This window comes from Malurus melanocephalus, unplaced genomic scaffold (genome assembly GCF_030028575.1).
Source record: "Malurus melanocephalus ecotype Western Australia unplaced genomic scaffold, MMel_1.1 scaffold_282, whole genome shotgun sequence".
Taxonomy (NCBI): domain Eukaryota; kingdom Metazoa; phylum Chordata; class Aves; order Passeriformes; family Maluridae; genus Malurus; species Malurus melanocephalus.
In genome coordinates, this window is record NW_026623514.1 from 718,082 (window position 1) to 744,566 (window position 26,485).

Below are 26,485 nucleotides of genomic sequence, written 5' to 3' on the forward strand. Positions count from 1 at the left end.
CACACACAGTGTAGGCTGCTGGAGCTGGTGTGTTGTGTAAAGGCAGCAGGCTCACAGAAGTTCTTACTGCCCCAACTTCTGGGCACACAACTTTGTCCTGTGGCTTATTGCCTGCTTAGCTGTGGACTCAGACGAGCTCTCAGCTCATCTCTCTGTGCAACCACCCAATGAGCGAGATCAGAGAGCTCAGCTCTGGAAAAAGGAACTCAGGGAAGAAAAAGCCATGGCAATTTTTGACCTGATCAGTTTATTGCACCACTACACAGCTGGTCATACCAACACAAGAGGGAGGAGAGGGCTATGGCAGGAGCTGAAATGAGGCAGCTCCTCATGGTGATTTGGTTGTCAGAACAGTTGCTGTTGACATTGTAGCAATGTCACATTTGCAGCCTGTCCARCCTGCTGAGGGCCCTGCTAGGCAGGAGCTCAGAAGGCCATTCAGATACAATTCCAAACAAACTTTTCTTTGGCAGTTAATTTCAATTAGTTGAAGAAAATGGTGTGAACACCAACATCCTGAGGTGTCCCTGCTCCCCAGCTGTCAGCTCTCAGCTGGCTGTGTAGTTGGGGCATTTCTTTATGCTGCATCATGTGGGATTACAACAGTTGTGCATGTCACACTTCTTGCTTCTTCCTCCCCCAAACCCTTACAGCAAAGATGAAAACATGCTATGTTAATGGATATCATACATCTTGGCCATAAATCACCACACTCTGAAGTGTTTGTACTAGGAGTGTGAGTGACCATACCACATTTTGAAAAAATCCACACGGAGAGCTCTTCATGGTCTCAGCCCTGTAAAATCTTAAGTGCTATGTAAGGGACTCCATCCATGAATTTTCATCTCTTGCTCTGTTTGCTAGCACTAGAAGTATCTGAAATCAGACAATCTAAATGATTTAGAGAGGGGAGCGTAATCYCCTCTTATGCTTTCATCAGTGTGTTACCCATGCACACTCTAATATCTTATGTTTACTGTTGCCATGATCAGTTAATCTGCTGTAAGTACTGGTTTTATGGGTCTTTTGTACAGGAATTTTATAAACATTCCCTATGAAAGTCCCATGAAATACAATTTTACTTGAACAATAGTTGAGGTCCTAAGGGACTGATGCAAAAATCTCAGTTCTGAATAAATTCTCCAAATTTTGCATTAGTGGTGTCAGTCTTTGTTGTTGTTCGTAATGAGATTTTTTCTCATAGTGAAATTAGATTCTTTACTAAGGAAGAGAASCTTAACAGTTCTGTAGTTTTTCCCTCTGCAGTAGGTGTAAATCAGTCACAGGGTGTCCCTGATATTTTTTCAGTTTATCACCTTTAGCTAACTGCTTTATGAGTCTCTCTGACAGTATATTCAACTTGCTTTTGATAAGGCAAGAAACACTTAGTGCTAATCACAATGTGCTCATAACAACTCTTAAAGATCTGGGGCCACACTGTGATTCTCTCTGCCTTGTTTCCTATTAGTGCACCATATTAAGGATGCTTAGGAACCAACCTATTTTGTTTTGCTATGAATCTGTGAGGTGAACTCTTTCTCCACACAGCATGATGCAAAACCTCACTTTAAAAAAAAGGCAGTTTAAGAACTTTTGTTGGGTCTGAAGTAGACAATGGGTTTTGGTCTAACATGGTGACACGTAAGAGAGAACCAGCGTATTTTTTACAGCTTGTCCTGTCTTCGTTTTAGCTAATACTGTAATTATATTTTCCTGTATTCTTTCCAGCAGTTCATGCAAGAAAGTACAAGATGTTCCCATGCTATTCCATGTTTCATATAAACAATTCCATAATTGCTGGCTTAGTAAAGTCTAGTTTCTTGTAAGCATGATGGTAATATTGTTCAGCTGTCTCTAGCACGCATCTGTGGTATATAAATGGAGCTGGACTGAATTCACCTCAGGTAAAACACTAGATCCACAATGGGAAGTTAGGCACAATATATCACTGCCAAATTCTTCCATGCCCTGTTTTTTCAAGGAAATCTGTAGTCCTCATGTAGGGTAGGGAGTTTTATGTTAGAAAACATAAAGGCAGATACTAGAATGAATTTAAACTCAGTGACAATTTTCTTTCTTAGTTACCTTCTGCAGATGCACTTAATAGATTCTCCARCTGCACATCTGGTATATGCAGACCATTGAAATATGTTTAAACTTAACCAGAATTATTGTCGTTTAATGGTTCTCTGAATTTCCTCTAACTGAGTTTGAGGAGCTGCCCGCTGTAAACTTCACCAGTCAATTCATCTGACTTCTGCATTGACAGTTTTTCCTAAATGTTTTGCTGGTCTGAACTTGCTGAGGCTGAAAGGTTCACTGTTGATCCCTTGGAATCACTTGTTTCCCACTTGTTGTGGGGTAAGAAATCTGAGTATTGTGGATGGACACTTAGTCTACCAAAGAGAAGAAATAATTAAAGCTCTCTGTTGCAATCAAAGAGAAAATAGGTCACAGATCGAACCCCACTGATGTTTTAGTTCTTTGGCAATTAAGGCAATTATCTTAAAAATTCAGTTCAGTTTTAATGTTGCAGGCAAGGAGCCACTTCTCCCAGGTGAGTATCAAGGCAGCTRTTCCCTGTTCAGCTGCCCAGCCTGGCACAGGGGAGTTGGTGATGGCAGCCTGCAACTCTGTAAACAGTTTAGGCTGCTGAGATTAATGCATGTGACTTCAGAGTAAAAATTCATTAGTCAGCCTCGCTTTTTAAAAATTCAGTGGATTACAGTATCTTTGGACAATGCTTTAAGAAGCCCTCAGCTTACACCCAGAATGAATGCTGGATGTCAGGCTGGAGTACGAGTTTTTTAAAGGATCACTGTGAGGATGAACAGAATTATCATAAACATCAGTGAGCRATGGGTCAGACACAGTCATTTAAAAAGCTTCAATGTTCATGCAGGCCCTGACCTGCTGAGCATTAGTCAATCAAAATGCATATTTGCTGCTGAAACTTGTTCAGAAGTGCCTCCTGAATTTGATTTGACTTTGATTTGTGCATCTCTGCTTGCAGACACAGAAACAGAAAATGCAGGAAGAGCTGAGCAACCAGGCTGATCRTTTTTCCAAGTCTTTGATTCCCATTTTGCTGTACAGTTCCATTCAGATGGCAGATAAGCTCTGTTTGCTGTGGTGGTTATCAATACCCACCTCTGCCTCCAGCCTTGAGAATAAAAGGACTAAAGCTGCCTGACACAATACAGGGTACAGCCAAGTGGGACACAAAAGTCCTAAAGCTGTAGATACCCCTTCAGTTAGCTTTGGCAGGGGAACAGGACATTTTGAATTCTACAAGGTTTTACATCTATTTTAAGTGCAATAGTTTAAAGGCAGTAATTAACAGCACCAGATATTTCAGAATTAAATCCGTTGTCACTAGTATGCCCAAGAGAACAGCAGATAGGCAAAGTCACTCAAAGGCCTTTGGAAATGGACTTTTTGGAAAAAAGGTATGAAATTGGGAGAGAAAAAAAAAGGAAGATTAATCTCAAGTCACCTGGATTTTAAAAAGATGAATTCTTGCAAAATAAAAGACTCTTCAGTTTCCCACTAGTGGGTTGCAATCATCTTGCTGATTTCGCAGCTTTTTCTTGAAGATGGATATTGATGTGGATGGTTGGTAAAATATACTCCAGATCTCACCAGCAGTAGTAACATCACTGCAATCTTCTGTTTCAGTTGCAGCTGGAATCTGATGTGACCTAGGAAACAWGAATTAATTCACCTTGTGTTAACATGCTTGGGTAGCTGTTATTAGTATGTCTGCAGAACTTCTACACTGGGAGTGCTCGCAGCTTCCATTACATCTGTGACATTTTTTCTTTCAACTGCTGCTCAAAATGTAGGTTTTTGGAGCCCTTTTTTGGTTGTCTTGACCAAATGAGAAGTTAGGTATTCTGCTGCCACCCTAATGRCAGCAGTGACATTAAGCTAAGAGGGCTCTACAGACCGTAGTTGTTATTATTGTAGTTGTTTTTAATACAAATTAATTTCCTTGTATATTTAAGCACGTTTGTAGTACRTAAATACAATATTTAGCATTTTGATTTGCTGATAACTCACCCATCATTTCATTCAATGAGYGTCCATCTAGAGGACACAAAATTTACTTGGTGTGAATGTAGCAGTTTATATTTTCTCCCTGCAAAATATCAGAATTTGACCTCTTCTAGCAAATCTGGATGTCTGATAATATTTCCCTCTTTCCTTCTTCCTCCTTAAAATACAAATCTAGTCAAATGAAGAGCAGGAGAGATATTCTAGCAACAAATGCTATGCTGGGAAGTTAACAAACGTTCTTATTTAGGAACTATTATGAGGATACAAATATGTAATAACTTGGTTTTAAATGTGCCCAATCTATTGGAAGAAAGAGAAGAGCCCCAGGTTTGGGCCAGGGCTGAGATCTTGGTTTTCTGTGTTGGTTTTGCTCCATACTCACCTCATGGTAATGTGGAGAAGTATCTTTGCTATTATGGCTGTAACACTTAGGATGAGCAGTGCTGTCAGGCTATATATTGTCCACTCTGCAAAAGAGAARAAGAGGGGGAGCTCTCAGTACATTMATTTATTTACAGTTTTTACAGTAARAAYAYTGCACAAAAGAAACAAACAGCCTCCTGTATTTACAGCTTTTATAGTAAGAATAGTGCACAAAAGAAACAACYAGCCTTCTGATGTTTTATTCAAATCTGTAACTTGATGATGCCTTAAAACCTACAAGTGTTTTCTGCAGACTGGCAGAAACTGTGCAACTTTCAGTCAGAACCGGTTTTTCCCTTGCAGGACTCCTCCCAATAGAACTGAAAGCTGGCAGAATTCAAAATGTATACCAGTAAAATTATCTAGGAAAGGAATCAAAACTCACTCAGAAGAAAATTGAAAAGCAGGCTAGAATACATGCTCCCAGTAGCAGTAACTCTTGCAATTGCAAAGGAGATGGTCTAGTTTTGTATCAGTAGTTACGTAGTTATGTGAGTAAGCCAATTTCTAAATTTTTAGATTACCTTTTCATTGGGGCTCACATGATCTTGCAGTGGGAGTCTACAGCATATTGAGATGGGAAGAAGGATGGCACTAAAATGTAACTGACAGCATGGGGAAAAAAAYAACCTTGCCAAGACCTTGAACAGCTGAGTAAAGGTCACTGCCATYGCCATCAGAAGTCCTGAAGCTCAGGAGAGCAAAAAAAGGAAAAAGTTTCCTTCCACCCACTGCCCCTTCCTCAAAGCATTGACTGTAGAGKATTATTTGAACAGGATTTCTGCAACTGCCTAAAATGCAAGAGTGCAGTTCCCATTGGTGTTTCTGAGGCAGTTAAGGCAGTTCAAATGTAGCTGTGGTAAATCAGGCATCAGGCTGGGCCAAGAGTGCATTTCCAGCCTTYAATTATTTACAACTCAGTAATTTCCTGAATTAAGGGATGTCTTGAAGGTGAGTTCTGGACACATGGCAGCTCTCAGTGACACCTCCCCTACAGCCATTAATTTGTCTRGTTCTCTGTATTATTGATGGAGCTTTTGTTAATTGGGGTAACAGGGATGCATCCAGCATTCAAGCTGTTCTAGACTCTRAAGTTTGCTCTTTTTTCAGCAACTTGTGCCCTACTGTGGCATACAGTGGTCCCTGAGGCTGATTTTAGTAGAGGCTGCTCTGACTCACATATTTTGATGTGCTTTCATTCTCAAGAACTCACCATCTTCACACTTTCTGACTTACACTGAGGAGTGTTTTGAAATTTAATGAATCACGGTTAATGCTAATTAGACTGAATGAAAATTCATCTGTTAGTAAGATGCTCAGTGAATCAGATAATGTGGAGRAGGCAGCAAAGGAAATAGTGACTCCAGATTTTGCTTTGGCAAAGCATTTTTCCCATTTCCACATATTATTGTRTCATTACCAGGCATGGAGCTAGTGGGATGGCTTGGGCTGGTTGTGATGACATAGAGTATCTTCGATGACCGGGCTGCATTCATGCTGAGATTTGCYTGTTCATTTATCCTCTCTGGAAGGGTGTGATTTGCTGGAATCTTGTTTTGATGCACATTGTCCTTCACAGCTGAAAACACAGGAGTATAATTACAATAACAACTTCTTAACAGGTGTAACTGGGCTTTATTTTGCCTTGTAAACAGACATGCTGCTCTCTGGTTCACTTAAGAGAACTCAAATAATCAAATTATATCTGATTCCAGAGAAAGCCTGTACTTCACCAGGTTGAGGTTCTCAGAATTTTTCTGGAAGCTAATTGTTCATCRTAACAGTAGGTACAACTCAAGGACCAAAACATTTTCTCCTAACGACTTTTGATTGAGGAGGAATATACTGTTGGAAGGAGCTGAACCAACACACACATGGATGACTGGTTTTTTGTTTTGTTTCCTTTTGTAACTTCACAGTCTGTTTTGACAGGCAGCCATAGAACTGAATTTTTGAAAATCTCTATTTTGCTATTTATGATGTAGCAGAGAGAAATTTTGGTGAAGCTTTCACCCACTGAGTAATGGCAACAAGAGAGATAAAAACACCTGTTAGATCAGAGTTAAAATATTTGTACTTCAATTGCCACTTCAGAAATCCCCTGTGTGAATTAAATGCTTCACTGAAAGGTAGAAACAGCAGATGTAGCCTCTTACCTCTATACCTGATAGCAAATCCCTGGGCTTGATTGATGTCATCTGAGAAAAAGTACAAAATGACAAAATCCAAAGAGATGTTAAAGGAGTGGGGAGGCCGGTTCTTGCCATTAAAACGAGCTAGAACATGATAGGTGTAGCCATCCAGCAATTCCACCATATCTGTGGCATCCTTGATTTCAAAAAGAGCAAAGCTGAAGTGGATTTGAGATGCTCCTGGAACTTGTATGGTCCAATAACAGACTTTGCCTGTGCCGTATGTGTCAGGAAAATCTGGGGAATAGATRACAGCTGTAGCAGAAGTGTAATTCCCTCCACAGGCTCCAATAAGGGCTGTGAAAACAAAAGGAAAGGGGGAAATATGGGAAAAAAAAAGAAATCATACATTAATTTTGCTAAGCTTTAGCACCCTTTAGATTCTAATACTTAAATACTTAAATATTTGGTGTTCTTTGCCTTCCCCAGCACTGGCAGCACAGCCATGGCATTGCATTTGCTCAGAACACTCTCACTGTGTCTCATTACTCTGACACCTGCATCAATCATGAATATTACAACTATCCCTTGTCCTTGTGTGTAACCATGTGCCCTTTCCTGAATCCCTGCAGAATTAAATACCAGTGAATCCAGAGAGCAAACTCAAATGCCAGCCAGCTGACAGTGCATATCCATACATGCACATATAATTTTTTACTCTGTAGTAAGATCARTTCTTAGGGAGCCTTTCTGTGACAKGCTGCTTCTGACAGCTGACTTAGCACCACTTGAGAGGGAAATAAGAGAACTTCTGGAGCATGAGCAAGCATCATTTCTTGGAAGGGCTAWATCATACTATTAATGGATGAGAATTTTATGCAGAAATGGAAAGCAGCTTTATTTTATACTGAACGGAGATGTTTTGCTGTTTGGTGTGCAACAGTTCTCATTGTTTTTGAGCCTTTTCTCTAATTTGCTGAACATGTGAGGCCTCTCCTTTGGGAAAAACTGAGGCTGCTTCAATACTTACTGTCAAAAAGGATGACTCTGCCGTCCCCACCGCAGGGCTGAGTATGGTCTCCAAAGCAAACACTGTTGCATTCCGTACTGGCTGCCTCCCCGTATCTCCAGTAGTCAGGATTATTTCCACAGAAACAAGCATAACCTGATTCCATGCCTGCAAACTTTGACAACAAAGATGCATAAGGAAGGGAGGATTTGAAGGAGTGACAGCAGGAGGTTGTTTGAACAAGAAAGCTGGCAGCAGGATTTGTGTGTTTTGGAGAAGTATGATTATTCAGAGGAACCACCACAGGATATTTTTGTTTGAACTGTCAGGATGCTACTTAAGACTGGGGAGAAGGATGGAATGGAGGTMACCCCGACACTCACAACTGCAGTAAGCAAGCATATTTTCTCCTGGCATCATTCATTAGCCATTTGTCCAGATTGCTCTGGATGCAGAGAGAGGGCTAGATCTTCTGGARTGGAAGTGCAATCTTAGACCTCCCAAAGGTTAAAAAAAAAATGGAGAACGGGAGAAATGGCATATTGCCATTTTTGTCTCTGAGAAGGTTTTGTAAGTGYACATCAAAGGAATCACCTTAAATTGTTGACTCCGGCAAGAACTGATGCACGTTTGGATTGTCAGTTTATTGGAGGTCTCACTGGTGCCAGTCAAAGGTGGGGGCTCTCCATGGTCCTTGTAACACCCCAGATTTCCTGGCACTGGCAAGAGTAACACACAACAGTCATTCTAAAGGTGTCCTGTGAACATCCAAAACACAGACCACTTCATGCACTACCTGAGTACCAGGCAGCTCTCTCTATGTTCTGGTCCTGATTTTGCAGTATGGGAAATGTTATTCTATACATTACTCATACTCTATATGGTTCCTGTCATGTTTTCCAAATATACCCAGGCATGAGTGACTGGGCAAAAGAGTATTTTATCTTCTCAGCAATGTACCTGTAATACTCYCTAGCTGGCTTCAGAAAGCTGCAGTAAAACAGACAGGATGTCATTTTTCCTTACAGAGGCAATTAAAAAAAACCCAAAGCATGAAGTGGGTTCAAGGAGCTTGTGGTTTCTTTACTATGGACGTGCATATTCTGAAAATGTAAATAAAACTATGTGATTTCTGTCTGATCCTCAAAACAATGACATTCTGGAAGTTTTCGAAACAGGATATTTGAGGAAGGGAACTGAAACTGTTTTAGGATAGAGTTTGACGAGTTTTATGGGAGGGACTATATACTTATATAGGGGAATTTCCTAATATTTAAAACTTGAATTCTGATTTGAACCTGAAGTATCATACAAAGACATTAAAAATGTGCAATGTTACTTTAAAAAACCCCATCTATTTAGATTAATATGATGTTTCAAGGCTCCTTGGTCACTATGGGAGATCAGTTTTCCCCCTTCAGTGCATAATTTGTCCTCTTTTTTTGTTTGGTTTTGCACTTTTCATCAAAGMACTGGAATTTAGCCATGACCGCCCCCCAGAGAGGATGTGGAGTACAATACAGAGCTGTGCCAATGGCATAAAATTATYCCTTGCCCACTTGTCATATCTGCTCACATACTTGAAATTAAATCTGTTACCAGCTCTGTGCTAAGTTTTATTCTTGTGCCAGACTGACAAGGATTCTTTTTTGTCCACCAAACTGCCACAGCTCTGTACGAARGGATGTGGTCAGAGATCTCTGTATGAGTGTTTTATTTATGCAGTCACTGGTTATTGCAGTACTCAGTAAACTTATTATGAGTAATGACATAAAGTTGCTTCAAATATTGTTCCTAAATTAATTTTGTTTTCTAAGAATGATACAATTTCAATCAAAAATATTTGCACGGAGTTATGGCTTTGATATGCCCTGCAGCAACATTCATATTAGTACTGAGACTTCAAGTTACAGCCTGATTTAACATACCTTTGGAAATCCCCATTCGCAGCCCCACCCCAGCTGAGTACAGCTGGGTAGATAACTCTGAGAGCTCATTCTTTTTGCAGAGTGCATAATTTCACTGCCTTGAAAAAGCTTCCTAGTTATCCACCGTTGCTCATTTTCCTAAGACACCTGGGATTTTGATTTTTTTTTAATGTAGCTTTATTAGTGAGACCTTTCAACCTTGGCTCCAGGGGGTTAGTACTTCAATATATTCCGTGCTAAGAAACCTGTCCAAGTAATTTGAAWACTTCTTATATTTTGTAACTAAATCAAGTGTACATCCTAAAACGAATTAGTCTCTTTGGTGTCCCAGCAGCATTTTAACCTTCTTTGCTTTTAATATTTAGCCTGAAGAAACTTGGCAAAAATGAGGTGGTCAGTGTTCTGTGATTATTGCTCATGCTGACCAGTGATGTTTCACTATTACACTGTCTTCACACATTTGTATCTATTTGTCCTCCCTTGCTTAAAAGGTCACCTCTTTTGCAAAAGCGTATTATTTTTCTTTTAGGCAGCATTTGACATAATGAGGTCCTGGCAAACACCACAGCTTCTGMAGTTTACATGTTAAGGCACGTATTGGATGTATTAAAATGTGGAATTAATAGTTTTTAGCTTAAAACCAGGTTCCAGCTATGCTCATCCAGCTGTCTTTCATGAGCCTCCAGGTTTTTGCAGTGGTAGCATGCACAAATTGTTTGAGCTGTCCTTGTTCTTGTGTTCCATAAAGCTCTGTAGAATTTACCTGGCTCTGCCATTTACCATTTCCATTGYTATTTCAGTCAAAGTTATTACATTACATACATGCACACTGGAAATATGATTCCAGTAATGAAATCTGTTTATGGGGAGAGAGCCATGTGAGTCATAAACATGAAGATGTAATTAAGTGGTATAGCAAACTCTTTCTTTCTTTCACATTTTGGGAGTGTAAGTTGCTATTTCCTTTGAACTTAAACCTAACCTCATTAACAAGGAGACCAAAAAAATCAGGAATAGCTGCAACATTGCAAACAAACCATCTGAAGCATTTGGTTCTGAATTCTCCATGTGAGACACACATGTTCTCTCAGGACTYAGAGCTGCCGTTTTTCCTTTTGTTTTGTTTATGTCCATTCTGTCTGCTTAGCAGACATAAAGAAGAAGAGGAGAGGAAGAAATGGAAATATGAAGTTCCTACTGGAGTAACTACCAAAGTCTTCTGTGATTGTGCTCATCCACCTTCATCTAACACTGCTAAATTCTCAGATGCTAACTGTAAATCTACTGCATATTTACATACACAGAATATCAGAACACATTCCTGACTGAACCATTTAGTGTTCTGTGTAAATATTAGTGGATGAGACACATGATATAATCATGTGAATTCACCAGCATAATGAAAACTTCTTAACTGTAGATTTTAATTATTGTTACGATGAGTCATTGCATGCAAATCTTTCTAGGCAATCAAGATGCTTCATGTTGTTGGCATTGCCATGGTGTTATGTGGGCATAGTTAATAGGTAACTTATGCTCCAGATACTTTTCCACTAGTAAATATCACTAACAAATAGAAGCTTATAAGAAACACCTCTCTAAAAATGTTCAAATAGTATTTTTGTACACAATTGCTTTCTTGCTCTGTCACAGAACTCAAGTTTTGTATTGTGTATTTCACAGGATAGTTTTGATGGTCCTGTGACTTAGCATCATGCTTACTGAAWACAGAAAGTCTGGTGAAGAATAAAAGGTTTTTTTACTTAACACAGCTTCATAAACCATGAGGTTTGTATTAAGATTTGGATGGGYTTGCAGTGTACAGTTTACTCAAAATTGCTGCAATTCCTTTTTCTAGTATCGAGTTTCAGTGCAATGCTTGAAGCAGCTGCTACTGGTCAAAAGGACATTTTGTAAATATAAGTCTGGATTATCTGTGCAAGTAAGTGTCCAAGTTTAAATCCTCTGCTCCCCACCACAGAGAAAATGAGCGAGGCTGGTTTTAAAAGGATCCTTTGTGTGGAACAAATGGAGTGGAGAGAATTTGCCTTTCAGCTTTTTTCCTGGTGCCATATCCAGATAATTTGTTAACATCTGTGGTCTTTAAAGAAAATGCAAATTCTTTCATTTTAGACCAAGTTAAATTTCTTAATTAGGAAGGTCAAGTTTCTTAAATTGTGCCTGGTATATTAGAAAAATAAGAATAAGACATCCTCAGAACAATAAGTATAAGAGTGTTGAATGATTTTGTGTTATTTAAATTAGACCCCTTAATCTGCATTTAAGCTTAGGTAAACGCATCTCTCTCAAGGTCACACGTATTTGTTTGCCCATCTTGAAGATGTGAATGCCTCACATTCATAAAAAAACTCCAAAAAATAAAAGAAAACTATGAACAATGTAAAAAAATCACTTTAGATCAATTTTTCTTGTCTGGTTTTTTTTTTTTTTTAACTAAGAAACTTACTTCTTCCAATTGAATGTGTGCCTACATGTGGACACCTGCTCTGGTGCTTAACAGGGAAGACTGAAGTTATGCCTTAGAAACAGAGGGTACTTGCACAGAAGGAGTCAGGAAAGCAGGTGAAGCCATTAATGATTAGACTTACTGAAATGTATAGCTATGGTTGCTTGTCAACATGCAAAACTAGAATATCTTCTTAATATTTAGGCATATTCTAAAGARTGTGATTTGGGAAAGAAAATTTTGGAACATAATGACACAAATCATGACATTTTGAACACTGTTAAAAATAATGCATGAAAAAATATTAAATTCTGGAAAGAAGCTTCAGGTGAATACCTTGTGAATTATCTGATTTTTTAAAAAGCAAACAAAGTCCACATTTCACAGCAATGCTGAGTATCTGCACCTGCCAGAGACAGAATTCTAGCCCAGAGTTCCCATATACCACACAGACACCTTTTCCCTATGTCCTCTCATATCCTTTTTGTTTTCTCCAAACAACTCTGTGTAAAATGAGCTATATACACTGAACTAATATAATTCCATTTTATGAGCTAATTGCAATTGATGGACACRTATATACCTTGTAAAAACTTCCCTTTTCTTTTTTGTCCTCTAGATTTTAATACATGAATGATGTGTTTCTATGGATTCAAAGAACTAGCAGTACTTCATAAGTTTTGTGTGATTCCCTGTCACATAGTATTATTTGCAAATAATATAATCCAGTAATTCTGAATAAGATGAAAAGGATAGCAAGAGAAGAACAATTCAGCAACTTGTCTAAAAAATACATTTAAAATATAACTTAGTCTGCAATTGAAAATAAGCTGTTTTGCCTTATCCTAGTTTCTGTTTGGAAATCACTACCCACTGTTGCATAACTGCCAATCTCTGTTCAACAGAGACGTAGACCTAAAAAAATTGAATGTTGCTCTTACTTCGGCAGGATGGAATCTCGCAGTATTTCCARTATATTCCATCTTCGTGTTCTGCAATATAACACCATGGGCTGACATCCCCATCAGGGTTTCTGAAAGAGAAAAGCAGTCAGCAAAATTTGAGGATTTTTTTTCAAAAAACCACCAAAAAGATCAATCTTATTAAGCTTCAATGGCATTACTTTTTCTCCGCTATTACCTCCTTTTGAACTTACATACCAAGAAAAATGCCAAGTTTTGCATTATGAAAGTTCAGATAGCTTTCGTTATTATAGTTTATACATCAAACATAAGATGCTAGTGATGTCTAAAATGTAATTTTTTTTTTTTAACTCTAAGCTTAAAAGGTGCAGAGCTATTTCTGGTCAGTCCTGTCAGGGAGGAAGATTTTCTGTCCCACATCCTGTGTACAGGTTCCATAGACTCATAAACTTGACTTTGTTTTGGTACAAAATAGTCCAGACTCCCAATTTTCTGTATATGTGGTGATAAAGACACTTAGCTGATAAAGTCTTCTGAGAAACACTGAGTTATTTTCTTCCYCTTCAATAAAACTGACTAAATCCATTCCAGTGATCTCTTTATATCGATGGATAATTCCTTATGTGTCCATGAAGATGATGATCTTTACTTTTATAATTATTTGCTGTTGTGCAGCATCACTTACAAATGCATACCTMATTAGTCATTAGGTTATTTAAAGTTTTCTCCATGTACACTTTGAAAAAACTATTCACATTGTTAAGATCTATTTAAGAGAACAAATTGTTATTTTGGACAGTCAGGTTGAAATATGACCTTTTCTTTTAACTAGGTCCAGTTACAAYCTTTTTATCTTTTACTTTGGCATGAATTCTATTAATGACATACCCCTGCTGAAGTGTCAGTTCAGCTGCATGTTGTCATTTATGGATATTAAGRACTCTTTTGTGGGAGATCCAATTTTAGAAATTCTGTGGATGTTTTTTGGTCAAATAACAGACTGCTGAAAACAGCTGGTGAGTTGAGTTCTGTTTAGATGACTAAAATGTTGCTAGTTAGGCTTTCAAATGGRTTAGTAGAGTAATGAACAAGGAAAGTCTAAGACCAGCATGCTAGGAATTTAGGTGTAATGCAAGAGCTTCCAGTAGCTAAAGAAAGTAGAAGACTAAAACCAAGTAAAGTTTGTAYTAGAACTAACCCATCTTCCCTTCTTACCACAGTGACAGGAATTTTTGCGTTTACATCTTCATGACAGACACCATATGTCTGGAATTGAATCATGATAATGGCACTCTACATATAAATGCCTTAAAATGCRAGGAAATTGTAGGGAAATATGATGAATGTCCTTAGAAATCTTTGTCTTGAAYCTCTGAAGTGCATGCAGTTAGAAAACAACTCTCTGTCTTTCAAAATCTCCAAAAACTTCAGTCTTCATAATTTTGTTATGGTTGAAATGAGTGGAACGTTAAGAAGCATTTCCATCTTAACAGGGTGTTTTGGAGTAAACAAAGTATTCCAAATAAGGACCACCCATGGAGAGGTAACMTGCTGCTGATTAATACTTCCTTCAAGTGTAAAATTAGATTATTCAAATGCTGTCTCTAAAATCAAATCTCAAAGCAATGTATTATGCCTTAAAAAAGCCTTGTGAGGTATGTGCTGCCTGCAAAAAGGGAAGATCAACTTGTCCATTGTCACCAAGCAGATCAATGTCAGAGAAAGAGCTAAAACAGCTGTATCACAGGCCTCAGCAACATTTGCAGGCTAAAGATATACTCTGGCACTCTTAGTGACTTTCAAACTTTCTTAYAAGAGAATGTGAAGTTAAAAGTCATCTGTTAGTTAGGACTGCCATACACCTGTGAGGATATTCCCAGGCCAAGTCATACAGCATAAGGGAGAAAATAGCTAACCAGTTAAACTCCATTTCAAAGAGAATAATCTAATACCTAGCAGACTGAGGTAAAAAAAGCTCTATTTGATAATTAAGTAATTTCTTAGGTTTGCATATCAGATTATAGGATTCCTGCTCCTTGTAACACTTAACCAAATTCTCATTTGCTAAGTAAAGCAAGACTCAAGTGAGTGTTTTTTGAGTATCTGGATAAACATTCAGTTTCTTATGCATGTTTTTGCASAGCTTGTACATGTTTTGCTTTGTACAAACCAAAATATTAGCCAGAGATGACTGCCAAAAGTAAGATCCTGTAGATACAGTCTGTCTAGAATATTGCCAYAAAGCAACAATCAAAATTACATTCTTGATTCTGTGATTTGTATCAGAGAGAATTCAGTGGCCACTGTATTTTCATAGCTCTGTATTAGTATGACAACTGAGACACAAAGCGTAAAAAAAGCCTGCAGAGCTTAAAAGTCTCTGAATGTTATTTCTGATTTGGCTTCTAAATTTTGAAGTTCTTATTTAAGTTCTACCCATAGTTATGGAAGACTTCTCTAGAAGGCAAGGAAACAGAAGTGCCTCTGCCATGGTTTAAGCTGATATTGTAACCCCTGACAGATGAGCTTCTGAATTCAAATAACTSTAACTCACTGATGCTCACTCAGAATTTTTAGTGACTACATTTTAGTTTCATTAGCACAAAACTTGGAAACAGAGTGTATAGCAGAACCAAGCTTGTGTGTGAGGATAAAAACCATCCAGAGACTCCTCCAGACACGCGCTGCACTGCTGTACTTCTGATTTGGATCAATTTCTTTATTTCCACCTTTTCATTTAAGTAATCTATATTTCATTAAGTAATCTATATTTCATTAAGTAATGTATCTTTCTGTCATGCCACCTTATATATAATGGTGCCTGTAGATCCAGACTACTGATTACAGGATAAACCAAAATGTGTTAGATACCCACAGTTCTGACATTCTTCATTTCATGACAGGAAGTTTCCTAATTTTCTGCCAACTGCTTAAAATAACACTGGGAATACAGGCCATGTCAGGAGTAATGTGATATTTCTTACCTGCAGTAGTTGTGCTCTCCAAGCCCTCCCTCYCCATTGGGATATTTCACAGTATTATAAGGATGCTCAAACGTCTCATTCCAAAAAAGACAAGGTTTCCCTGCATTTTGGGAGGTCTGGTTCTGAGTGCCACGGTAGTCAGCCCCATTTGCYGTGTAACATTCTGGGAAGAAAGAGAAATGGAAAAAGAAAGAATGAATRTATGTAGGTTTAGTGTTTGTTCTTCCCTCACCCTTTACCCCATCTCCAACAGACCATGTTTCCTTCATTGTTTAGGCAGCTAAAGATGCTGGCAAGGATTTAAGCTTTCTCAGTCAAATTCAAGAGATTATGATGTCATTACTTTAATAAACAATGTGTAACATAGGTCTGAAGAGAGATTTACATAATTCACATGCATTTTATGAATTAGCATAATACTTTTTTTTTTACTGTTTTCCCCGTGTTTTACTCATAAGGATGACTCTAACTTGTTAATTTTCCAGAAATTAAATTATTATGATATTATCAGTCTGCTACTTATCAGCACATTAACCAAAATCTCATGCCACTTCAGCTAAAGCTGGGAATATCTGTACTTTATAAAGTGAAAGACTTTGTAGGCACAGATCTTGCAAACATTTACATTCTGATTGAGRAAAATACTTAGGCACTGAATTGTCTCAGAAAAGGACATCCTTTGCTTGAGTATAGCCATGATTTGCTATTGAAGTATTTGAAGCATTTATGCTTTCAAATTAAAAAKTSTGGGTCRGTATTCTTCTGCCTCACTCATATTTTCTCCCACTTATGTTTGTTTTCCTAGCTTGCTAATACTCAGCAATCAAAGTAAGAATGATTTCTCTAGTTACTAAATCCACCACCCCTTCTCAGCTGAACTACAAATTTCATGTTGCCTGGCTCCTCTGGGTCTTGTTAATCATAGAAAGGTTTGGGTTGAAAGGGACATTAAAGATCATCTAGTTCCAGCTCCCCACCATGGGCATGGACACATTCACTGGGCATCTTCTGAGCAAACAAATATCCAAATGCGTGAACAATTTTACTTCTGATGAAATTGCAAAACATTTCTGATTAAATTATGCAATGTGAGTGTGACAGGGTATGGGAACACACATGCCCAGTGAGGCTGTAAAATCTCTGTCCTTGGAAATATTCAGAAGAGACCTGGACACAGTCCTGGACAACTTGCTTTAGGTGCTTGAGCACAGCTCTTGAACAAGATGACCTCCAGAGGTCACTTTGATCTCAACCACTCCGTGATTATCTTCCAGAAAGTCATTATAATTAGTGTAAATAAATAAGTCCATCCTGTTTATTATAGTTAATACTTGCTAACATTTATCATCCTTGCACTTATTTAAGAATAGGATTAAAATATACCAGTCCATGATAGAATTAAAACTGCTGAAAACATTTCTTTGAATTGGACAGCATTAGTGGGGAAATTCACAAATGCTTTCTGCTAACTACAGGCTGTGAAACCTCCTGTTTCATCTGATAATATTCTCTGTAGAAACCATATTACAGCTGCAGAGACGCTCTACTACCCTGAGGGAATGGGAGAGTGCTCTGAAGTATGTGCTGATCTCAGGTGTCCCTCATTGGATCTAACTTACAAAACAAGACTAAAAAGACCTGTGTGGCTGCAGCTGGAAAAGGAAAAAAAAAAATCCCCACACATCTTAATCCTGATATTAACAGTGCACCAWTTTTGTATTTAGAAATACTGTAGAAGGCAAAATGTATTATTAAAACCATGCCTCTGAAATTAGTTTAGTCTGGGCTCACAAATATCAGAATGATGCAATTATAATAATTATTTCACAGTTTTATTACACAGCAGATGAAAGACAATGGTTTTGTGCTTTCACTGTGCATTTTCATGCCTAGGCAAGTCTGGATTTCTATTAAATGAAATTTTTTGCTGAAGGCACACAGAAGAGGTGTCTGCACAGCCTTTAATGTATTGTGCTATCATCTGTGGACAGAAAGCTATAAAATTTAAGAAAAAAAAGCTTCACATCAGAACTCCTGACTGTAATTTATCTGACTGCCTCAGCAATACAGGTGGGCTGCATACATTTACTTGAAAATGCAAATCTGAGTTTCCAGTATTCAGGCCACCACTGATATTTGTGTAAACATAGGAAAACCACTTTAAGGTCACGACTGTGTTGTAATTTTGTTTGCAGTCAATATAAAAGCTTTTGTAGGTTATAACTGAAAAATATAAGCTGAGGAATTTAGCAGAAAAGAGAGAAAAACATAATCAAAATAGATTAACAAAATAATATTCAGTATAAAGAATTTGTGAGAAGTGATAAACACATCCAGAAAAATACCTACCTTAGCTTTTACTATACCTACAAGTGCTATTACCTTTTTTTTTGCACTTCTCACTTCTAAATGAGAAGCAAYATATACTACCATCTATTCAGAAATGTAAGGAATGCTACAATACCTGAATTTAGTCTGGCACACAAACTAAACTGAAGTTAAYTTCAGTTCCATTTTAGGATCTGCTAAGACTGGCCCATGCTTTAACTTGCAGTAGCGACTGACTTACATTTTCATGTCAGCTTTTTCAAACTGATTTTCTTCAAACTTCACTGCTCTTTCAGAACAAAAGGAAGAGTTAGATCTCTTTTCATTCCTGTTAGCTATAGCTTTTTGTTCCCAAGACAAGAGGTAGCTCTATCAGAACCCTCTGTGTTCTTTTTCACTATCAAGAGATTTGGTGCAAATGTACGCTGAGCTGTAAAGAAGCTCCCCTGGCTKAGTGAGCATCCAGGTGTGGAAAGGRGAGGCAGTGAGATACCACMCAAAATCAYTGATTATCCCCRAAACACTGAAGTGAAAACTYYAAGTCATGAAATTTAGCAGCTGTTATCAAATGAAATGCAAAACCTTTTGTGTTACAGGGAGTTTGGACTTTGTTAAGGGTTTACAATAATTTTGCCAAAGCACGGGAGTGCAATCTTTTCAAATGAATATTGGCATTTTAAAAAATCAGGTCAGTTGTCCTTRCTRTGCTCCCTCCTGGCTTCTTGTGCACCTGCTCACTGGCTAAGCAWGGGAAACTGAGAAGTCCTTGATTTAGAGTAAGCCCTACTTGGCAACAACTAAAAAAATCAGWGTGTTATCAAYAWTATTCTCAYACTAAATACAAACCAGAGCAGTGTAGCAGCTACTAAGAAGAAAATTATACCAGCTGAAACCAGTACACAACCCTACATTCCTTTACCTTGAACAGTCAGCTTGGACAACTGCTAAGATATATTTTGTACAGTTTTCTGTAAAATTCCTAATAGCACAGTTACAGATCTCAGTATATTCAATATCTTGGCAGTAAACAAACTCAATTCTCCTGTTTATCACATGCAGTGATTTCACCGTATTTTGCTGAATAACAGCCAAGACACTACCTTAGTGATTTCATGATTTCACCATGAAATTAATATTCTCAGTGTGCTGAAGGTGCAGATTTCCTCTGCAGAAAGGCCACTGTCCTCTCTGTCTCAAATCCAAGTCCTACAAGATTCTGGAAAGCAGGCGGTTAGAACGTCCACCCTACTTTTCATCTAGTACCACCAGTGCAATAATGCTGTGAAAAGATAAGCTTAAAAAAAGGTCACCAAGATTTGTCTGCACAAAACGAATTCAGATGAGGTCATCTAATTAAACAGTCAGAAAAGACTGGACTGAGCACTGTTGGCAAAACTCTTCGGTTTACTCYGATTACCTGATTTCTCTTTGGTAGATTGTGTAGAAGAGGGGGGAAAAAAGCAAATCAACCAGCAACAACCACCTCCCTACTGTTGTGGCATCCACTAGATCCAACTGCTTTGGGTGGACTAATAAGGTGTAGCCCTGATACTCTGGGCTACAAAGCCCTTACTTGGAATGTAACACAAGAACGGTCACTCAAGGAAATTAATACTGGTTTTGTYGAATTTCAGCAAGCCTTACTCCTTAAAATTTTGTAAGACAATGGTAAAATATGGCAGGACTTGCACTGTTATCCTCTCCCAGTGGCAAAGACAGCAAGGGAAGAACACACACCTTGTGGACAGCACAGCTGACAGCCYCTGAGAAGGCATCAGGGCACCAACTGTGCTTGGATTTGCCATGTGGTTTTTGTTCATGCACGCAAGGCTCAAACTATCYTGTCAACTATAAACCTGTATTAAAACGCTAGGGTTTCAGACAGGACATGAAGAAAGCTGTGACCACTCAGATCTAGAAGTGTGTGACCTCATGTTTCTAAAGTCTTAGTCAGATGGGTTTTAGGCATAGTCTGAAGTAGAGGCTTATGTCAGATCTGTGATTAGAATCAGTGTCCGTGATGATTTCACTCAATTAACTGCCTAATGACCCTGCTGCTTCTACTGTTTCATGGGGATGTCTGTAAACAGAATTAATCAGAGATTAATCAGAGATACAGAGAACCTTTTTCTACAGAAACCTCTCTAGTGCTTYTAGTCACGAAGGGTTCCAACAGGTGCTGTTCAGGCTAATGTTTATGAGGCTTAGTGAGAAAACATGGACAGCAGTTGGTTCTCAGGGCTGCTTTGTTTTCAGCACATCAGGTGCCGTGGTTGACAGAAAAGGAACTTTTTAAAAATGAAAGYTGAGACTAGGTAAGTATGTATTGAGTGACAACTGCTAGAACAAAAAAGCAGAAATCAAGACTAGGGATGTTGTCCACTCTAAGTGAATACTCAGTGTGTGATACAGGTTCACAATTAGTTTTATTAGAGCCAGAACAACATTTGGAAGATCAAACAGCAGCTGTTGTAGAAATTCTTTCCATCTGTGTCGGTTTCTTCTTCAATGTAGGGACCTTACAATGATCATTTTCCTTTGTTACTTTGGGACTGCATGGCTGCCTGCACTCCACATGGGCGCCACTTTAGGATCATTTGAAAAATTAAGGTAGTGCAGACTATAATAGCCTGACTTTTTCACTGATGATAAATCACTGACATTTCAGAGTCTGCATTGGCTTCCAATGATTTTCTCAAAGACATTTTATAATAACKAATTTTCTACAGACACAACAAATTGCAGACTGAAGGGATGGAGGTTTCAGGATGGTTTAAATGACAGAGTACTCTCCAAGTTTGAGGCCTGCACATAGAAAATTCAGAATGACAAACTTCTTCCTACTCCACTAGAGAGAAAAAAAAATCACTTTGTTTGTTTGCTTAATGTTCTGGAAGCTACTTGGAGTGTTGATTACTGTCCAGAGAGACTGACAACAAGTATCAACCTGAAACTAGTCCACCTAAACCAGAAATTATCCCAGCACCTACTGCCCAACAAAAAGCAAAGYTTTCTTTTAAAGATCTGCAGATTAATGAAAGATAAACGAAAGTGGCTGCTATTCAAATCTTGGGTTTCATTACAGCAGTGTAATTAAATGTTCTGTAAGGTTGGACCAAAAATTAAAGGTTCCTTGAATTTACATGCTATAACTGCCTGCTCAGTTTTCATTTGTTTTTCCTACAGCCTCTTAGAAAAGTCAGAAAAATGCTTAAACAGAATATAAGGGTATGAAACCAAGGGTGCCAGGTCYGATAATGACTCAGTGTGGGTTGCTTGATACATGTGCTTGCATAGTGTTCTAAGAATAGTTTTAAGTCATTTCCATGCTCCATAAACTGTTCTAGCTCTGGTTAGAGATTGCAATTGAAGCTCTCCTCCTTAAATGAAAGCACTGTATCTAGGTGCAGATGGCAACAGTTACAGGCACTAACCAGATGCTGCAGTCTCTAATTTGATTGAAAGGGTATAATTAGACAGCAGAAACACTTCAATGAGAAAGTAACGCACAGAGGAAAGGACAGAAACCACTTAACTGATGCCAAGATACCCCGGCAGTAACAGAGGCAGGGGCCCACGGATGGAAGGGGCAAAACACCACATCACCTTCTTCAAATGAGAGCATTTCTGTTCCCCTAGAGATGTGAATAGGGATTCTATTATCATAGGTTGCCACAGTTCTTCATGTGGGAACACTGATTAAAACCAGAAGAAGCTCCAGGAGATGAAAGACACAAATATGGCTTCTGTGGTCATTATTAAAAATATTTTTAGCATTGCAATGGTTTTCTTTGAAGACGCAGTTTTATCGACTGAACCAAAAGTTAATTTGCATACTATCATATGAATGGGCAGGAAAAAAAGMATCTCATTCCATATTATGCTATGATGCAAAATAAATGCTTTTGGGAAGTATAAGGCTGATTGAGATCTACCCAAGTAAAAAAAAAAAAATAGTGTAGTATTTCTTCATTTCAATACTTTTCTATTCCAATTCATACTAATATAACACAATTATGCACTTACCAAAACTATCAGGCYTCTGTGCCTATGCTGTAACAGTAAAATCCCCACAACAGAACAGTTGATACAAGCTAAAGAAAAACCATCACAAGACCTGATTACCTTTGTTTGAACAAAAGCTGATCACCTTTGTTTGAAATTGCAATTTTCAAAACTGCTAGAAAACAACTCCTGATTTGTTAAATCAGACAGTTAAATTTTGACGTGATGCTATGAGGGTACTTGGTTAGCTGATAATTTTTCAATGTAGGGGCATTCCACATGCCATTTAAAAATCATATCTTGCTTATTCTATGTATCCATGCAAACACACACACAGACATACAYATAYAATTTTTGAAAGTCCTCAAATAAAATCATTTTTGCTGGTCAGAATTAGAGACTTAATTAGCATTGGTCCAAGCCAGAGAGTAGCCACAGTGAATATTTGATTAKACTTGAATTATGGCACCTGAGATTTGATCAATCCTTGACTGAAACATCTGTCTTGTAAAAATGTACATTCCTGGAAATGTACAGACATGCAGAGCTGATACTTGTGTTCCCTGGCAGTGCATGAGCTGTAATAAATGCAAACTTKCTATACTTGTGAAATTTCGATTCTAATCATCAAGCTAATCACTTTTTCATCACTTAAAAAAAATAAATTAAAAACTCTGACTAGCCAGACCTTTTCTGAAATATGTTGGAAGCAGGCAAGTTAGGTTATGAGTACAAGAGGCAGTTCCCATTATTTCTAAATGCTTAAAAGTATGCATTCTGTCCCTTTTTTCTTTTTATTCATGCAAAACAAACATGCTATATTAGCCAGAGCTTTGCAGCTGCTGGCTGGTCCTCAGCCACAAGATACAAACACACTTGCTTGTCTTGTGATTCTTTATCACTGGATGTAAGAATGCGTGATGTGACCCCATAAGAATTTCTGTTCCTTAATACACCCATTTGTTTTCTTTCTTTGTGAAGTTTTAAAACTGTTGTTCCCTTGTCAAGTGTGGCAGACTGAATCCCTTTGGCAATTTTATCAGGATGCACCATAGCCACTGTGTGGATGGAAGGAGCAGTCAGTTGCACAACTATTATGGTGTGATATGACAAAAATGAAAATTTTGCAGCTGGCAGCATGTAATCCCTGTCTCCCTCCCACTTCTTTGGCTCCATCCTGCTTAAATCCATTCACATAACTCTGGATTTTGAGTTATGCTCCATGCATGTACAAGCATGATATGCTGAAATGTTTGACTGTTTCATCCCCTATCTGCCTAGTTAGAAAAAAAAAAAAGGTTTTTTTTTTAAATATTTCCATGACCCTTGCTTATGGCATATGAAGCAGAATTGCTTCTCTTCACCAAGACTTACGCAGAGTAAGATGACAAGAGATACAAGGTTTGTAAGAGAAGRMTGGAATAGCAACTCAAAGGAAAGAYTCAGSTGGGGAAAAARCCAAGAACATGGTGACCCAGCATTGCTAAATGGAAAGAAAACAGAGAAAGGAAAAAGAGATTCATAATCATATACATTTCTGAGGAGGAAATTAAATGAATGCTATAAATAYAGAAACTAGGAATTATAACTTATTGCACTGAGTATATAAAATAACATTTGTTCACCAAAACTAACATTTGCTGAAGGCATTTCCATTTCTTTAGCCTCGTAACACAAAACTCACCTAAGTCAAACAGTCCTTTATGGTAGGCAATCTATGCACACACCTCTTATTACTGATTCACTTGAGAAACTATGTATGGCTGATGTTTGAACGCACAAATGCCAAGCTTTGAATGCAGAAATGCCAGCATTTGAATTACTAGAAACTGTTAGACATCCCACAGTGAAGCAGAAGCATTCTGAAAAAAATAGCATAGTACTATGTGCAAAAATGTTTAATTCACTTTCATATCTAACAATTGTAGTAATTTTTTCATACAGGAATTCCAGAAGTTTCTCTCCTGTCTTAGCAAATGATGATGACAAAGTCTTCATTTTGATTGCCCTTCACAATAAGCTTATTAAGACATGCATTAAAAAAAGAGGAATACACATTAAAAACATATGACAAACTGCCTTACAAAAGCAACAGTAATGTTTGTCATTTCTGAATTCTCTCAGTTTCAAGTGCAACCTGACACAGCTGATCCCGTTTCARTTCTGTGGGATTAAGGGCCAAGACCAAGATCCTGATTTATAACTTGWGCACATTAGGAACCCTGCAGATGTTGTACATGCCATACAAATTACAGGTTGTTGCTGTTGAAATGCAGATATGCACCATTCCCAGGTTCTTTAGCAGAAGGCACATAGGTGGCAGTACTTTCTRGATCCATTCTCCTTTGCTACACTTTGGTTCAGAGGCAATAAATAWTTGCCTCTGTAATCCATTCCCTCCTCCCCCTACCCCAGCTGCTTGTGCTCAGGCATTTCTGTCCCCTTTAACAGCCAAACATTCACACTGGGCTACATCCTCCACTTGCTGTCACGCAGCCCTGTCACAGACAGGGTTACACATGGAGTGTTCTGCCCACAGTTCTGCTCAGAAACCTTACTAGCAAACATTCTTCAACTTAAGCAAAGGAGGGAGTATCCACTATGTGTACCAAACACGTCCTAATGGTACTGGGAACAGACTGTTAGACACGGTCCCTGTCCAGGCAGTCTCTAAATGCTTATCTGAAAATGCTCTCATGTTTTACTTCTAAGAAGAAGCAAAATTTACCAGAACTCTTCCTGCTGAAAAGCATTCTATTCCCTGAAAAGGTCTATGTAAGTATTTTCCATATCTAAATAAGTACATCTACAAAAAGTTAGCAAATACATATTCAAAAAGAAGCAGAAAAGTATGTGCTCAAAAAGAAGAAGAGCAAATTCTACTTTCTAAGAAGGAACAGCAATAAAGAATCCACAAAATGTATCCAGAAGGACCACACATCTGATAGCTGTGACACTGATCATCTGGAACTGCCACTTCAGATCTTGCAAAGCATGGCCAATGTTTACCAGAGAAGAATCATAGTACTGGAAATCATTAGTAACGTCTAAATTGAGGACAAAAGGGTGCAGGGAAGTTTTAAGTGAAAAATCACCTTAGGAAGTGAAGCTTCAGGCTCCCCAGACTTTGGCAGAACAAGAAGCTGAATGGTCAGAGGAGCCCAGGCTTGACTGGGAGCTGTGGCAGCACACTGCAGACMGGCGGGATGGCCACCCTTCAAGCTCTGGCTCTGCTGCCACAGCTTTTTTCCCCAGTGACACAAACAATCGCACGCCCCTCTCCCTTTAAACGCCTCCATTCCACAGAACTAGCAACCGAACCGCTTTAACAGAGAAATGTACCGCTCTTCTTTCTCTTACATCACGCTTCCGCACGGTTTCCCAGCTCCCAGTTCAGCAAGCACGGGGAGAGCCTCAAACACCCACGAACCCCACGCAAAAACACCCGCTGCATGTCCGCACGGGCAGCTGCGAGCCCGGCACCGCTCCGGCGAGCAGGAAGGGACGTCGCCGCCACCTCGAAGAGGCGCTGCCGGGCGGCAGAGCAGCCCTTCCGCGGGAGGCTGAACGCCAGCTGCGAGCCTGCGGAGCTCGGGCAGAAACTGCCCGGCTGCCTCACCGCTCAGCGCTGCGAGCAACTCGGGGAGCAGCCCCCAACGCGCCCCGCTCCCGGCTCCCCGCGAAGCGACACTCACCGGACAGCTCGGGCTCACGGCAGCAGCTCAGCGCCAGCCCGGAGAAGGCCAGGACGGCGGCGAGGGCGGGGGGCTCCATAGGCGGCGGCCGCCGGGCCGCACGGCGCTCGCAGGCGGCAGCCCCAGCTCTCCGGGGGTGGCAGGCGGCCGGGAAGAGCGCAAAGTGCGGGAAGCGGAGGCCCTACAGCATGTGTCCTGTAAAGTGCGCCCCGGCGAGGTGCCGAGTGGCAGATGAGGGATCCTATTACCAGCCATGTGACAGGAAAGGATAGAGACCGACATCCCAACCTGCTGGGGCGCGGGGCGGCGGAGCTGCCGCTTCCACTCCTCACACCGACAGGTTCGGGCTGAGGGCGTTCGCCCCGGGGCAGAGCCCTCCTCGCAGGCCGGGACACACACACAGAGAAACACACAAACTCCTCCATCCCGAGGCTGGCTCTCGTCATTCCCCTCGCACTCAGTGTCCCGCTGCGGCCGCGGAAAGGGTCGGGAAAGAGCCGGGAAAGAGCCCTGAGCCGCTGTCCCTGCCCTS

At 39.3% G+C, this 26,485-nt stretch overlaps 1 protein-coding gene across 1 annotated transcript; it reads right to left on the reverse strand.

Moving 5' to 3' along the window:
* Positions 1-972: 972 nt before the first annotated feature.
* On the reverse strand, positions 973-26,446 carry KREMEN1 (kringle containing transmembrane protein 1). The gene is made up of 9 exons (XM_057376550.1): positions 25,954-26,446; positions 15,926-16,088; positions 12,960-13,051; positions 8,218-8,342; positions 7,645-7,798; positions 6,639-6,971; positions 5,903-6,061; positions 4,442-4,526; positions 973-3,701 (listed from the first exon to the last, which is right to left on the reverse strand). The coding sequence occupies exons 1-9, from the start codon at positions 26,030-26,032 to the stop codon at positions 3,539-3,541; spliced, it is 1,353 nt and encodes a 450-aa protein (XP_057232533.1). The 5' UTR covers positions 26,033-26,446; the 3' UTR covers positions 973-3,538.
* Between the last annotated feature and the right edge of the window lie 39 nt (positions 26,447-26,485).